The 16,040-nt window shown below is 45.9% G+C and overlaps 2 protein-coding genes across 3 annotated transcripts; one reads left to right on the forward strand and one right to left on the reverse strand.

The window, feature by feature from the left end:
• Positions 1-56: 56 nt before the first annotated feature.
• LOC118511762 (protein MCM10 homolog) lies at positions 57-2,637 on the reverse strand. Its single transcript, XM_036055232.1, has one exon. The coding sequence runs from the start codon at positions 2,515-2,517 to the stop codon at positions 136-138; it is 2,382 nt and encodes a 793-aa protein (XP_035911125.1). The 5' UTR covers positions 2,518-2,637; the 3' UTR covers positions 57-135.
• Positions 2,638-2,961: 324 nt separating this feature from the next.
• Positions 2,962-11,212, forward strand: LOC118511763 (facilitated trehalose transporter Tret1-like). Of its 2 annotated transcripts, XM_036055236.1 has the most exons (7): positions 2,962-3,129; positions 3,195-3,457; positions 3,527-3,666; positions 9,144-9,414; positions 9,485-9,676; positions 9,839-9,987; positions 10,084-11,212. In XM_036055236.1, the coding sequence occupies exons 4-7, from the start codon at positions 9,162-9,164 to the stop codon at positions 11,014-11,016; spliced, it is 1,527 nt and encodes a 508-aa protein (XP_035911129.1). In that variant the 5' UTR covers positions 2,962-3,129; positions 3,195-3,457; positions 3,527-3,666; positions 9,144-9,161; the 3' UTR covers positions 11,017-11,212. The 2 variants fall into 2 exon arrangements, with proteins under 2 accessions (XP_035911129.1, XP_035911128.1); XM_036055235.1 differs by lacking the exons at positions 2,962-3,129; positions 3,195-3,457; positions 3,527-3,666 and adding an exon at positions 5,348-5,815.
• The last annotated feature ends 4,828 nt before the right edge of the window (positions 11,213-16,040 follow it).

Consider the following 16,040-nt stretch of genomic DNA (forward strand, 5'->3'; position numbering starts at 1 on the left):
CACCAAAGTCAGCTTGAAACTAGGGTATATTAAGGCCTCCCAGAATGACCATTGCATATCTACCATATCAGTCAGCTGTGATACATTTATTGAACCCTTTGTGTGCCATTCGTGTGTTCCATTTCCCAGTCACCCTCAGCTTTCCTCCGCCGGAACGAGCAAGTTCAAGCTAGCGCTCGCACCCGCCAAACTGCCCAGATACTTCTCCTCATCGCCACGGATCGACAGCACATCGCCTATCTGTACGCCACGCTTCTCCCTCATCATTGCACACCGTTCCCAGCGTGAGCTTTGGCAAGCCTTGCAGCTAACCTTCGGTATGCGGAACAAGCTGACGGTCCGGTTGCCACAGTCGGCACAGCGGAAGAACCGCTTTTCCGCATCATGCACCCGCAGCTGGTGCCCATCCGCCTTGCACCGGTCCGCAGCGGAAAAGGCAATGTACTTGCACTGCGCGCAGCTGACCGCCTTGCACGGCATCTTGAACGTGTTCAGCATCTTCTCTTCCATCGCCTCCTTGCGTTCGAGCGATTTGAAGTACTGTTCTTGCTGGGCGTTTTCACTCGCCACGATCAGATCCTGGTGCGAGGAGGACGCTTCAATGATGCGTTTCATGTGCTCCTGTTTGGCGCGTTCCTTCTCATCCAGTTCTGTCTGTAGCTTTTGGCGCTTGGCGGCGCTCTCTTCGCCCGGTGCATTCTTGGACAGCTCTTCCAGCACACGCTTCTTGCCCTGTTCTGTGCCGCGGTACTTGATGAAGTTGGGGTCCACTTTTTCGATCGGTTTTCGTTTGATAATTTCCGATGCTCGGGCACGCGACTGGAGCGCTTTCTTCAGGGCCACTTGCTTCGAGAAGTCGATATCGAACGAATCCTTGCTTAGGCGAGGTACCATTTCTAGGCTGAATTTGCGATTCTCTAGCGAGCTGGATGAGGAGGACGGTGCAGCAGGTGACTGGCCGCTCGCCGGTTTAGGCTCGAGCGATGGTTTGGAAGACCGTAGTTCCTGCAACGATTCATTCGATACGCCGAGACTTTGCAGGCGCTGGAAGTCTTTCATACGCTGGCCAACGCTAAGCTCGACCCGTGCGGCAGACGATTTTTGAGGCTTGTTTGCCGATGCTGCAGCAGCCGCTCGATAAGACGGTAGGGGTCTGGATGTTGAGGAAGCCGTTGTCGATGATGATCCGCCACCATTCCCACTACCACCTTCGAACGGTGATCGAAAGTAATCGGACAGTGTCATCATACGGTTGCGATCCTTCTCGATCTGTTTGGGATGTTTAACCGCCTTCACCGCGCTAAAGCTTTGGCCGCCGTAAAATACCTCACTCTTTCCGAGCACTTTGTTCCGCAGCTCGTTCAACCCGCGGCCACCGGTCGACGTTAGGATACCGCCACGATTGCCCGCCTTATTGTACTCCTGCTTGATATGGTACAGGCAGTATTCGCATTTGCCCAAATTCACCACCGCCGTGCAGGGGTCCCCGTTCTTCTTCCGGCTGCGGCAGGTGCCGAAATCACGCGATTGCCCCAGCACCATCACCTTCGTAGCGCGATCAATGCTAAGGGTGGCTTCCGTGTTTTTCTCACCGTTATTGTTTAGCACGTTTGGGTTCAGCACAGCCACCACCGTACCTACGGCCGTTTTCCACAGATCCTTGTACGCCTGGCCGAAGAGAAACAGGCTAACCATCTTGATGTCACCGTGCAGATCGCTCAGCTTCCAGATGGCAAACTGTTTGCCCTTGGTGGTAGTTTTGGTGGGCGTTTTGCTTATCACCACACCCCCGATAACCCAGTCCTGCTGAAGATCGGCCGTTTCTGTAAACGCTCGAAGGCGCATGAAAGGGACCGCCCTCTTCTCCTGCATACGTTCCTGCAACGTCTGGCTCGACACGAGCGGATGTATAATGCGCAGCCCGAACACCGGGTCGGTGTGAACTGTTGCCTGAAAAACGGCCGGTATAGCTCCGTTACTGGCAGGAGTTTGCTTGATGGGATTGTTGGGTGTTGGATCCTGCTTGCTTAGTGCACGGCTACCGGTGGCTGTTGTCGGAGTTGTTGGTTGGGGTTTACACGTAATCTCCCCGGAAGGAGTTTGTGGTGAGCTTCGGTTGATTTGCCACAGCTTCCGGTCCACCCATTTCGATAGCGCTTGGTCCGTTTGTTCCGCTTCCCTCGTTTTCAACAGATCGTTAATTTGCCGCCCGTACTGGTTGTACTTGCGCTCGAGAAAGTTTCTCGTTTCTTCCTCATCGGACGAATCAATATCGGCATCGGCCGTTACCGTTGCTCCTTCTGCTAAGGGTGCGGAAGATGTTTCTCCACTTAGGTTGCTTTCTGTATCGGCCACCAGAAAGCTGGATCCTGCAAGCGTTAACTTCGGTTTTGGAGATTCGTATTGCGTGCTGCTGTTTAGCGGGCTCGTTTGTTCGTCACACTCATTATCGTCGGCATTTTCCAACAACAGCTGCTCCAGCTCTTCCACATCCAAGTCAGCAATGCCTTCGGACATTTTTTGCAGCACAATAGAGGATAAATTAGACGGATAATGCTTACACTTAAAGGAACTAAACTGTGGAGAAAATGTGACCTCTAATTTGTTTTTAACATTTCGCGCCTTTATTGCACCAACTGACATTCGTCGGGTAAACGCTTTGGATCGATCGACCAAGTCGGCCAAAAACGCTTCGAATCGCTCGACGCAGTTGACGAACAAACGCTTCAGCATGTTATTTGCATTTCAACATGATTGTGTACTGATATTTATTAAAATGCTTGTTGATTTAAAGTTCTTTAGTATTTCTTTGCATTATTCATAAAATGTAATACATTTTTTGGAAGACCTCATATTTTTATTAACAGACAAAATGGACGGGGATATCTCAATGTAGTTATCTCGTTCTCACTCTCTACCAATCTTGAGTTTGTTGTTGTTGATGAAATCCGTGTAGATAAAAGCCGGCAAAGTTGTGTGCGGAACAGGCAAAGCATCGAATTCAATGGTGTAAAGTGATCAAAATTGGAAATTTCGCACCAATATGCTGGCTGACCGTGATAACAAGTATTATTGGATGTTAGCAATGCTCAAGTGTATCTGAAAACGAGGATATCCCTTGGAACAATCGTAAGTTTCTGCCGTTCTTTTGTAGCTGTATCACTTTGTTTATTTTTTGCTTTATTCGATTGCAGGTTAATACCATTAGATGCAAATTATCAAACAGCATTTTATTAATCTACAGTGGAAGCGGGGAATTGATAGAAAATTGCATCGATTATCATAATGGGTTAGCTCATGTTTCATCAACAGCTGGCGTGGAAAGCTGTCCATAACATTTGAAATGATACCGGAGAACGATTTTATGGTTTAGCTGGCACACGGTGTCAAGATGGAATGGAGCACGCACCAACGCAACATTTGCTTGTCAGCATTGGAGAAGATAGTTCGTAACCAGGTGAGATATGACTTTAGCATGTGTTTTACGTTCATTTTGTTAATTTTCCATGTTTACTTTTGTCTTCAGGTCGTGTTCAAAACTTGCACTTGAAGCCATTCGAATGGTCCGCTAAAAATGGAATACAAAACCTTGGGGTTCAACGAACGAAAGCAAAACCTTTGAAAGGATGTTGCCACAATTCCTGCATTTCTTCTTTGCGAAAGGCGGTAAGTTAAACGTTCCCTACAATAATAATTTAAATCACTCACAAAAAAAGGATGTCAACGAAATCTTCTAAATGCCAATTAGCATTTGGAAGCACTATTGAAACAGTGCAAGTCAGTCAACCACGTTCCTATATCTGTATTCCTGAACTGCACATAAAAAAACACATTTAAACGTCTCGTCCGGAAGCCGGAAAACTTGATGGCAAACCGCACAACCACCACCAAGCGGCTGATAATCTTTAGCAAAGCATTAAACTTTGCAGTTAACTTCTTCTGGCTTGCTGTCGTTTTCTGCCCGGTCGACCTTCTTCTGCCAAGGTTGACCCGTATAGTTACTGACCGCGTGCACTCGGGATGTACCACCAGGCAGCGAACCGGTTGCCGTTCGGTATTTTGGATTATCGAAGGATATTGCACGGTTTAGTTAATACTCAACGAGACAATTCGTTGGTAAAGCTATTCATTAGCAGCATGCCTATTGTAGATGAAACTCACACACAGAGAAACAACAACCTAGAAGTAAGCCAAAAACTAGAACAACCACAAGGATTTCTGATCGAATTGAAACGGTAATTACTACCCGCGTGCGTTTGGCAACCCGTGTGCACATTACCTCTTCATACTGTCCTTATCAAATGGAGCATTTACAATTGTGGTGCGCCGAAAGAAAAAAAATAGCAATACGGCCAGGCCGTTCTTTATGAATAAAAAAAAAAAAAAAAAAATAGAAACGATACCATTAACCATCTCTCTACGCAAATAGAGCAAATGTTTTTCAGCTTTTGTTCGTCAAAAATCACACTCGTGAACAATTGCCGAATTAATACGTTATAAATTACCACCGAAATAACGAGCACTCGCTAACCACAACACGCTGCCGCGATGTTTTTTACCTCACTGCCATAGTTGTGCTGTAGCTAGTATGATCTTTATCGATCGTTTTACCACGCTGAATATAAGGGTGGAAAAATACCGATCCATTTTGACTCACTCGCTCGCCCCGTGGTGGTGTTGTGTTGTGTGTTTGCTGGCTTAAATTGGTTTACCGATCGGTGAACAATAAATCGCGCAGCTCAATCCATAACGGCCACATAAACGGACGTTTCTGGAACGTTTCCAGAAAGTCCAGGAAGAGTGAAACGAGGCTACTATTAGTAGCCAGCGATAAGCCAGTGTTTGGAAAATGGCAAACAGTTAAACAGTGCGCACGTGATGGTTAGTTTGCCGTTTTTCCTTGCCATTGAAGCGATGCAATGGCACCGGCGGACAACAGGCGGACAGATGTAGCTGTGCAGTTTTATCCCGTCCAGGCAAAGGAAGAAGACCTTGCCCTGCTAACGGTGACGCAGGGTGCTATCGCACGCGGCCGGTTATTTGCGGGCAAAACTCTCTCCTCCACCCCCAAGAGCAGCCGCGGTAAATAAAATGTAGCCCAATATATCCATACCCCGACCCACACAGACACTGGCAACTGCACGGAGCAACTGCTGCTGCTGCTGCAAGGGTGCTGCTACTGCTCGGCAAATAGGGGCTGTGATACGAACGCACGTCGATAGAAGAGATCAGCAGCCTCGTAGGAGAGATCAACCCGAGAGAGAGAGAGAAGAGGACCGTGACCGAAACGACGAGAAAAAAAGCGGTACGCTAAATAAACGACCGCGTATAACCCGGTGGTTCGCACGTCGTAAGGGTGCGTCTCCATCGTGAAGTGGTGGGGTGGCCAATGATGACGATGGGGACGTTTGCGAAGATCGTGGTGGAAAAAAAAGGTGTCGCGGGTACACAGGTTCAGCATAATACGTTCAGCAGCCCATCGAAGCCATCCCAGTCGTGTGGAGAAGATCGGCGAGAAAGGAACTTCAAGTCCTGGCTTGCTCGGAGCTTTTTTCTGTGTGTGTGTGTGTGTTTGACTGCAGCTGTGTTGTGCTCCAACGAGGCCTTTAAACCGGGTCGGGTGTCTTTTCGTTTTTGGGATTTCGTTTGAAGTGACGTTCCGTTCGCCAAAGGGGCCCTCGGCAACAGCGTGGTTGTGGCGTTTGGCGCTTAACATTTGGCTTGCGAGTCGTGTCACGCCAGTGGCCAGTTTTCACCAGCAAAACCAGTCTAGCGGCGGCAACCATCCATCGCTAACCCATCCATTCCGGGCCAGGTAAGAGAGCCGTGCGCTAGGCGCCTATTAATGGGGTGCAAATTTTGTGAGGCGATTTATTATAATCAAGTGTTTGTTAAAAAAAAATGGGCGCTCGGGGTGGTGCCATGCTTGCATTCAGTGGACACGCAGAAGAAAGTTCTGGTCCATGGTGTTTCTGTGTGCAAATGTTAAAATGTTCCAGTCGCCAGGCAGTTTTTTGGCAAAGCTTTTAATTTCGGGAATTTTATTCCCGACCAAGATACACGATCGGCTCGTGGGGGAAAATCAAAATCATGCCTCGATCATTCAGCTGATTAAACATCGAGCATAAAAGAAAACGTCTGGTACGTTACGGCGAGTAGTTCGAGTTTCGTTAGGTAGGATTTTGTACTGCTGCGAGGCGGAATGTGGGTGTTTACAAGCACTTCAACAATATGATTAAATTGAAGTCGCATTTAAAGGGTTAAATCAATTTAATGAAGAATACAACATAGTTCTTCTTCTTCTTCCTTGGCACTACAACCTCGAGAGGTCTCGGTCTGCCATTTCTGGCTTTCTGTGACTGGATTTAACCCGTAAGCAATGTAGGGGAGGCGTGGTCTGGATGGGATTTGCACCCCGGTCCTGCCGTGTAAAGACCGGCACCGCTGACGCCTCGGCCACACCGCCGCCCCAACAACATACAACATAGTTAGTTATGGAATTTAGATGTTTTTCTTAATATTGTTGAATTTGAATGAGGCTGATTATGGTGATGATGATGATGATGATGAATGATTCGGGCGTTTAAGAATTTATTTTTCCTTTTTTTATAAATTATTATAAAAAAGATCCTCTCGCATTTATTGCCTTAAAACTGCAATGCTGTAACGGATCGGCTATAGGCTTTCCAGCGACAAAAACACCACAAAATCGTTACAAAGCCCTTCAAAAAGCAAATGTCGGCCGCCATCTTAAGCACGCCTGCATAATCACAGCCAGAAAATAAGGACTTCACCTTCACCGCGAAGGTTATCGAAAGGCATTTCGGGGACAGGTATGCACCTGGAACGGGATTTTATCGGCATCAATGATTGAGCGATTTTTCGACACAGACTCTTTCTTTTGGAGACAACCCTCGAACGAACTTCTGGATTGTGGGCGAACGAGTCTGGACGGGGTGAGACCTGGGTTAACAAAACAGCAGCTAATCAGGTTTTGAAGCAGGATACCCTTCACGGGCGCGTTATAAAATGTCTCGGAAGGTTAATGGCATTGAAAAACGCGTCGTTCATCTGTACAATCAGAACCCCCTTCAATATCATCCGTGGATATCCATGTGAGGTGCGTTTGTTCTACCAGTGCAGTCTACAGCATCTCTCGAACGAAGGGTTGTCCCCGGTGGAGGTCATAAATATTTGCTCACCGATAAACCGTACCTTCGAGTCGTACCACAACCCTGCTAGGTGTCACATAAAACGAAAACTATGTCACGGTTCCGCCCCCCCCCCCCGCCCCCGGGATTTCTCAGGTGAGGAAAGTGCAGTGGACGCATCGAATGGAGCGAGCGCGGAAGAAATGCAAAAACAGTGGGATAAAAATAAATGACCCGGTGGACAGACCAGGTGATAGCAACAGCTGTACTGGGCGTGTGTCTTCCAAGATATCGCGATCGTCCGTAATAAAGATAAAACCCTCAGGGCTCGCTTGGGAACAAAAGCTTTCCGGCCGGCGTGTGTACGTACCTTCCCGGGGTACGTCATATGTTTGATCGTGCATTACGTACGGTGGGCTTGCGTAGATTATACAAGCCGTAATCTCCCAGAGACCTGGACAGCTGGCGGCAGCCATGCAGATAGACAACGTCCCATCATCCCGTATGCATTTGCCAGTGCCGAGAGTGGCATTTACTGCCGGTGACTATTTTTGGTCGGATGATAGAATTTATGGGCTGGAGTTGGTTGGTTGGAGTTCCGATTTGCCCAGATGTTTGAATGTCCGGTGCATCCGAGACAGTGCTAATGCTTTGCGCAAACGCATACGAGTGCCAATGGCCATTCTTACTCAAGGTCGGAAGCCCGCTGTGTATGGGTCATTTCACTTGTAGCTTCCGTTCGTCTTTTTGGTCGATGATCGTCAACTCAACTCATTAATAATTGCAAATTATTAGAGCAAACACGCAGGCAAAGTGCGCCGAGATTTTGATACGCAGTTCGTTGCTTCGGAGGAACTGGCACGGTGGGTGGCACATGTTTTCAGCAATTAGCATACCGATAGTAACACGGCTCACATGGTTCCGGTAAGCGTGAGCGAGCCTTTGAATCATCCGAAGCTGGCTGTATTAATACTACGGGTGCGTGTATGAACGACCGACCTAGACAGCTGGTTGCGAAAGCGTGCTAAAGTGTGACTTTTTATTCTGGGGCACAAGGGGAAATGTGTCTGGGCTGGGCCAAGATTGTAGTACTCGCGGGCTATTGAATGTACTACGTGATCTCATCATTCATAGATCGTAATCTAGTATAATAAATAGATGATTCGGATAAACGATTAAACTTTTATGAAATCTTTTTCATGTTTTCATGGAGAAAGACTACCAAGGATGGATAGATTCCGATCCCTCAACAGAGCTGTGCTACCGTTCAAATGTGGCCCAAACTATTGAGAACAACCGAGTCTGAAAATCTATTCCAGGAGTTAGAACATGAATCCTACTGAGTTCAGCAGTGATCATCAATGTTTTAGCATACCCTCTTTGTCGGACCAGCTATCGCCAAAGTCGCTAAGGAAAGGCAATTGAATTTCCCTGATTTGATTTGAGACGATTGATGTCCCTTAAATCCAGCAGAAAATGATGGAAACCCCAAGTTTTGTTTGCCAAGCGGATCCTTTTGAGTATTTAATCCAGGGATTAACGTATCTGCCTTTACCGGGAAGAATATCCTAGAGAGTAAGGACCGAATATTATGCAGATCTCAGCGATCATGTGTGACTTCATGTGTGTCAGAACTTAGGAGCCATATGTGTGACTTAGAATACGAGGCAATCGAGGAGACTTATAGCTGATCTCGGCAACAATCAATAGGATGTTCTGGGCTCTTCTCCATCGGAAGATCAGCTTATCCAATCATAAGCTACATGAATGTCTGAATCGATCAAAAATAGAATCCGTTGAGTAATCTACAGCAGTTTTTACTTAAAGCACCATCTGAATTCTATTGTTAATATCCGTAATGGCGTTGAATGGACCAACATGTTGTGTCAAAAAATGTGTTCTATTGCCGCACACTACTAGACACGCAGATTACGAGTGGCAATCTGTTCCGAAACCAGTTAGAGACAATAGGTTTTTGTTTTCTGGCCTCAGAATCATTCCAGCACGGCGATGACTACAATGGAGAAAGCAAGGGAAACACCGACCACCCCAACCGATCCACCAACGGACAAGGCAACCGAAGCGACCGGCATTGTGAAGCTAACGAAACGGGCCGCCATTACGCAGATATTGATTGCCGTCGTTGCTAACATTACGATCATCTCCTCCGGCATGGGCATCGGGTTTCCGTCGATCGCCATGATGGAGCTGACCAATTCTACCTCCTCCGTGGTGCTGACGGAATCGGAAGCGAGTTGGTTCGGTAGGTTGAAATATGCCCCTGTCTTAAGCTGCATACATCCCTAACGCATCTCCGACGTCGATATCCTCAGCGTCCATTACCTCGATCATGTGCCCGTTCGGTGGACTGCTGTCCGGCTATCTGCTGGATAAGGTGGGCCGCAAGCGAACCCTGTACTGCATCAACATCATTTCGATCATTTCCTGGGCGATCATGTCATTCGCCAGTACGACGGACGCTTCCGTGCTGTTTGTGGAGCTGATTGTCGCGCGTGTCATTATCGGTAGGTGTGAATGCAGTCTTTGTGCCGGTGGGAAAGATCAATATTGTTGTGTTCCGTGTGGTTTCGTGGGCCCATGAATGCATTCTTTGAACTGGCGAGAGCCAAGAAATGTTAGACGTAAACAGCGGAAAGGTGTAATCGAGAACCTTCTCTCCATTGCAGGCATTGCTATCGGGCTTTCCAGCACACCGGCCTCGGTGTATGCCGCCGAAGTGGCTCATCCTCAGCTGCGAGGGCGCCTAACACTGCTGACAGCTGGCTGTACCGGTGTAGGAATGCTGCTCGTCTACTCGCTCGGCTACATGTTTAAGGTAGGCTCGTCTTTTCTCCCCGAGCTCTAGCGCCTCGTTTCGCCACTAAACAATCGTTCTCCATTCATCCATTCCATTCATCATCACCACACACAGGAGGACTGGCGGTACGTCTGTACTATTTGCGGTGTGTTTACCGGCGTGTCGCTCATTACCGTGATTCCACTGCCGGAGTCACCCAGCTGGCTGGTGGGCAAAAAGCGGCCCCAGGAAGCGGAACGCTATCTGAAGGTGATTCGCGCCATCAAGGAGGACAACCATCCCGAGATACGGGCGGAAATAAAGGCACTGGAGGAGAATGTGGCCCGCTTCCGGGCAACGTCGTCGTCGGATTCGAAGAAAGCTTCCAAGCTGGTGCAGCTCAAAAAGCCCGAAGTCTACAAACCGCTCTCGATCATGTGTACGTTCTTCATTTTCCAACAATTTTCGGGCATCTTTGTGATCATCGTGTACGCGGCTAGCTTCTCCGTGGAGGCGGGCGTCGCTATCGATCCGTTCCTGAGCGCCGTCCTCGTAGGGTTGACGCGCGTTCTCACCACCATCCTGATGTCGTTCATTTCGGACAAATTTGGCCGCCGTCCACCGGCCCTTTTCTCCGGCTTCGGTATGGCGTGCTGTATGTTCGGGTTGGCGGCATGTGCCGTTTATCCGGTGGCGGACACACAGTACAGCTGGATCCCGACGGCACTGCTCGTGTCGTTCATCTTTACCGCCACGCTAGGCTTCCTTACGCTGCCGTTTTCGATGAACGCGGAAGTGTATCCGACCAAGATCCGTGGTTTCGCGTCGGGGTTGACCATCTTCTTCGGGTACACCATGTCGTTCATCATCCTGAAGAGTTACCCGACGATGGTGAGCGCGATCGGGAATGAGAATGTGTTCCTGTTCTTTGGGCTGGTTTCCGTGGTGGGTATCGCGTTCGTGTACTTCTTCCTGCCCGAAACCAAGGGCCGCACGCTGCAGGATATCGAGGACTACTTCCGCGGCAGCAAGGGTAAGGAGATGGACAAAACCGACTCAAAAGCATAGACGAGCGTGCGGCCGATGCAAGGATGTAGATAAGCGAACTGCTACTAGTCTGTGATAGAGTGGTGTGAGATATTCGGAAGAAATATGGATACTTTTGACATTTTTTCTACGATAAGCATTTTTAGAATCTCGCGTCGTGTGTTTTTAATGAAAATGGAATAAAGTGTTGAAATAAACTATAAGTATAAACAGTAAACGAACCGGTAGTGGGTAAATCCCTTTTTCGTGAGACTGCTACTATCATGATGACGGTATGGGGGCTTTTAACATTGTAAGCAGCTTACTAGCTCGATGTGTTACTGGAGGTGTATCAAGTCTTTGGTCTAGATATTCAAGTGCATTAATCATGTGCGGTTCGCTTCGGCGAAAAAGTCCCTTTTAAGCCCTTTGCTAATAACATGTAACCACCATGGATGAGTATCCTTCTAGATAGCCTCTACATTCTTGGTAGTAAAGCTTAAGGTACTTAAGCCCTAGGTGGTTTGTTGCTTGTAACAATGTGTGATTCATAGCGATCTACGCGACACATGGCTGAATCTTTTGTTCCTTTTTGGCTTAATGACACGCTGAGTAAAGGTTGGGCCATAAAATGGCTTACACGACCATTGGCTGGGTGTCTTTGACCAACGCAAGATCAAATGACTATATGGCTAACTTTGCCCGAAGATCATCAAGAAACGGCTTCACGCTTTCCAAGTTGGCGAACATTCCGACTGAAAAAATAGTTTTTGTCATTGCGAATTTTGGATTTTCCGGGTTCTACACAAATTTTTACTTCTTTCGTGCTTGCGAAATACTGATTTTATTCTTGACATTATCAAAAGAAAACTCTATGTACTACGTTGACAGTAAATTTGGAGGAGATACGGAGAAATTAGGAGAACTCTTTGATGTCCGACAATCTCGTCTCTCCACCACCAGGAGCTTCTTGCACCTGGTCTAGCGAACGATGGAGTTGCTCAATATACAGTAAAACTTTATTTTTTAGCCGGATTACGGCAGCAAAAAATTTTCTTCGTCTTCTTCTAACTTTAAAGACCTGCTAAGGCCATATCGACCAAATCATAGCTCACAAGACTTATCATTTATTACGTGCAGTCGTGCAGTTGCTACGGGAGGAACAGTCCCCGGTAGAAATTCGCAATCTCATCGGAAGCTTTACAGACATTACTGGTCCTTGACAACTTTTGTGTTTGTAGTTTATTCGGAATCCTCTAATGATATACTTTTAATGTTTAAAACGCAGCCGATATGGAAATTCGGACACAAATTTGCGAAACTTGAGCAGATATAGAAGTGTTTCACGATATGAATTGATGATTTTGAACGCTGTATCTAGCTCAATCTCCAATAGCACTTTTAACACACCTGATCCTAACCACATCTTCACAGATAGCTCCCTTAATCGGGAGTCAAATCGGGGATCCATTCCAGCCTCGACAACTGCGCCATCAAGCTCCCTAACCACACATCTATCTTTTCAGTCGAAGCTATAGCCATCTGACTTGCCGCTGACGAAGGACTTCGAACCGACATTCCAATCTTCATCATCACCGACAGTGCCAGTTGTCTGACCGCTCTCGAATAAGGCCTCTATAAAGACCACTACGTCCAGCTTCTTGACGATAGATTATGAGGGATCTGCAATAGTTTTCTGTAGGCACACAGCAATCATTCACGCCGAGACGCCATCCGCTTCACCATGAAGCACAATACGGTACCTTGGGACGATCCAAATTCCAGCTACATCCAACGAGTCCTTTTCCTTCTTCGCATCGGTCACATCGCCCGCTTGCCACACTCCTACCTTCTCGACCGATCCAGTCCTCCACTTTGCAGCTTATGTGGCGTCGACGTTACCGTCCGCCACATCCTTACCGATTGCCATTACACACCTGCCAGCTTGATACCAACCTAGCCATCATACTATCCCGACAAACAACGACATACCCGACAAACAACGGCAGAACCGACTCATCCAAATTTTACTCATCAGCAACCTGTACCGAGAACTATAACTTCAATAGACAGGAGAGAGGCAAATGAGGTCTCAAAGACCCAAAGCCTCTATAAACAATCGTTTAAAAAATGTGTCAGTCTCAATAGGGTCGTCCGCGCCGTGTGTAGCAGCCGAAGCAACAAAGTAGAAGTATAAGAAACGTTTTTAACGAACGGCAAATGACCATCGATAGGCACATAGTAATTCAAAGGATAATTCAAACCATTTAAAGAAGCTAGAAACGGGCAGCATTGTGATTTAATGCGTTGAGAAAAGAAGGAAAAAATGGAAAAGGAGAAAAAAAAAAGTTAATAATTGAATACGGAAATAGACATTGAAGATCTTTGGGCGACCCGGTGCTAGATGCAAAAGCGGCACATACGGCAGGACCCGGGCATCAAATCCCATCTGGACCGTTGCCTCCCGTAGTGAGGACTGACTATCCAAGTACGTGGTATGATTAAGTCTAGTAAGCCAGCACTGGCAGGTCTCGACTAACAGGTCGTTAGGCCACAAAAGAAGAAGAAGAAGATATTGAAGATCACGGCTTCGTAGTAATCAAAACTTTTTGAGGAAAACGCTTTCAACATTTTCATGTGGAAGTCTTAACAAACAGTTAAAAAGCTTTTGCTTTACCAGACACGTGTCTCAATAGTTTGTTTCACAACGAGGCAGAATCCTGGCACTTCGCACTGGCATCTTAACCTGACCTTAATTAATAAACCGATTGCTGTTCCGGAAACAGCAGCTTAGTAGTGTTGTAGATTGATTTTTTTCTCTCTCTGAGCTTTATATCAACTGTAATGAAGCAGAGACACACCCGTTTATCATGGGTGAGGTTGATAAGAACTGGCAGAAGCTGCTTGCGTATAATTCTCGCCCCGAAGTCTCACCGGAATGAAAGTAAACATCATAAATTTGTAACTGTTTCTCAACGTTACATCCAGTACATTCTAGAAATAAACGAAGCTGATGCTTTCGTACGTTAAATTCGCCCCAAAATAGAGATAAATTGACCTGCCTTTTTTATAAGATTCCCTATCGCTTTTATCACTTTGATCTACATATTTCCTCGATATGAATCACTTTGCAGGTGGTGTTCCTTGTTCTGCTGGTGTGTGTGTGTGTGTGTGTGCAATTAAAAATATTATCTGCCAGCCGCGAACATCCAATGATGCTTAACGGTGAGGTTTATTTTAGTGCGAAGGATACGGATACGATGCGTAGACGGCTATGATCACGCGGGCTGTGCTAATTGTGCAAATGTGTCGTGAACAGTGAAGCGCCTATGCGACGACATTATGCGACGGATGGCGATGATTCACCTCCCGGTTGGGGTACGGTTTCCCTATGCTGTTGTCCAAGCACACGCTTCGATCTACGTTAACACCTGATCATACTGAGAACTTCCACTACCGACCCTCGCACCCTATCCGTTGTTGCTGTTGTATGAAACAAGAAAGTCGGAGGGACCGTGATATACCATCCCCGTAACGTTGGTGTTGCATCCCACCCGGGGGAAGATGCTACCATTTTCAAATGATTAAACAACTGGTCTATTAGCCATTCGTTACAACGACACTGGCGACGAGCTTTTTAATCGGCGACGTGACTGGATGGTTCACACCTTCGTCACACACCATCACACAAAAACGTAAACGATTTGGTTCGAGGTGTACGACAACGGTGAGTTCTTGTGTATTTGCTAAAAAGAGAATATTATAGCCATTTTTGTCACTTGCTCGAATTAATTTTCTTATAAATTAGTTTTAAGATTATAAATTGCTTTATTTACTCTTTTTTTACATAAATTTAAAGTATTTGATTGTGATTAATAACTTTTAATTTTAATTTCTAAAGCTATCTTGGTAGATAAATCATTACGAATAGACTTAAGCTTGTAAAGAAAGCAGAAGTACGTAGATACACAGTGAAGGTTCGGCTAAAGGTTATATTTATTACCAAAGCTCATGTTTTTTTAATAAATTGCTTTGGTTCATTATAAAACGCATAAGCATATAAAAATATTTTTTCTATTTGTTATTTCTCCAAATTTAGCTATCTGAAACCACGTGTTCAATATTCAAAATAAAACAGTTTCAAATTGAGCTATTCTAATGCCAAGCTTCCTAAACTGACAAATAGATGGCGCTAGCTTACCTCTCCCTATTTGTTAGCAGATGGCGCTAGTATCGATGCCGTTTGATTCAAATTTCTATTCCACGTGTTTATTGTTTTTAAATCTAGTATTAAATCTATTTCGATTACTGTTCTTTAATGAATTCGCCTGTTTCACCTGAATTATAAAAAAATATTTAAAAAAAAAAACATATTATAACGCGTTTCTTCTGAAGGTTCGATTATGGTTGGCGTGAAAGATGTCTAATTATTTAATCATTTGAAAGATTTTTCACTTAAATCAATAACACAGTATTATTGTGCTGATACATCGATCATATCTTCATTTTATGCCCCGAAAATGTAGTAAGTAGCTGCGTAAGCTACTAACAAGAAACGATCAATACCAAATCCCATCCGGACCGTCGCCCTGTAACTAAGTCGGCTAAATCAAGTCAAGGAACACCAAACAAGGAGAGAAGCATTAATAATAAATCCATTGACAAATAAACACCGCAACAATAACGACCTCTTTTAAGAAGATAAGAAAAAAGGCACGCGAAAAACAGGGTTGATAGTAGTCGGGAGGCATCACCTGTTTGTTATTGTTATGCTATCGTTTTCCTGCCGATAATGTGTCAGCAGATCGTCGTTCAGATGACATGATTTGTTCTTCGATACATGGTAAATCATTTAAACAAAACAATGAGGAAGTGAATATTTGACCCGAATGATACCAAAATCTCATACCATCACCGAGCGAGAGCAGCTTCGATAAGATAAGCGCGCATCGGTGGTCATTTTTAGGCATCTAGTTGTTGTTTTATGTTTTTTCGGCACACTTTTGTTTAATTTTAAAACTGCACGACAAAAATGATTATTGATTACGCGTGTCTCTATCGATCCA

This window comes from Anopheles stephensi, chromosome 3 (assembly GCF_013141755.1).
Source record: "Anopheles stephensi strain Indian chromosome 3, UCI_ANSTEP_V1.0, whole genome shotgun sequence".
NCBI classification, from domain to species: Eukaryota; Metazoa; Arthropoda; class Insecta; order Diptera; family Culicidae; genus Anopheles; species Anopheles stephensi.

What these genes read in the sequence shown, in the direction of transcription:
- LOC118511762 (XM_036055232.1), bottom strand. Translation starts at nt 2,517, where the DNA reads ATGTCCGAAGGCATTGCTGACTTGGATGTGGAAGAGCTGGAGCAGCTG.
- LOC118511763 (XM_036055236.1), top strand. Translation starts at nt 9,162, where the DNA reads ATGACTACAATGGAGAAAGCAAGGGAAACACCGACCACCCCAACCGAT. An exon ending in ATCGGAAGCGAGTTGGTTCG is followed by an intron (nt 9,415 to 9,484) that starts GTAGGTTGAAAT and finishes CGATATCCTCAG; the next exon opens with CGTCCATTACCTCGATCATG. An exon ending in TGTCGCGCGTGTCATTATCG is followed by an intron (nt 9,677 to 9,838) that starts GTAGGTGTGAAT and finishes TCTCCATTGCAG; the next exon opens with GCATTGCTATCGGGCTTTCC.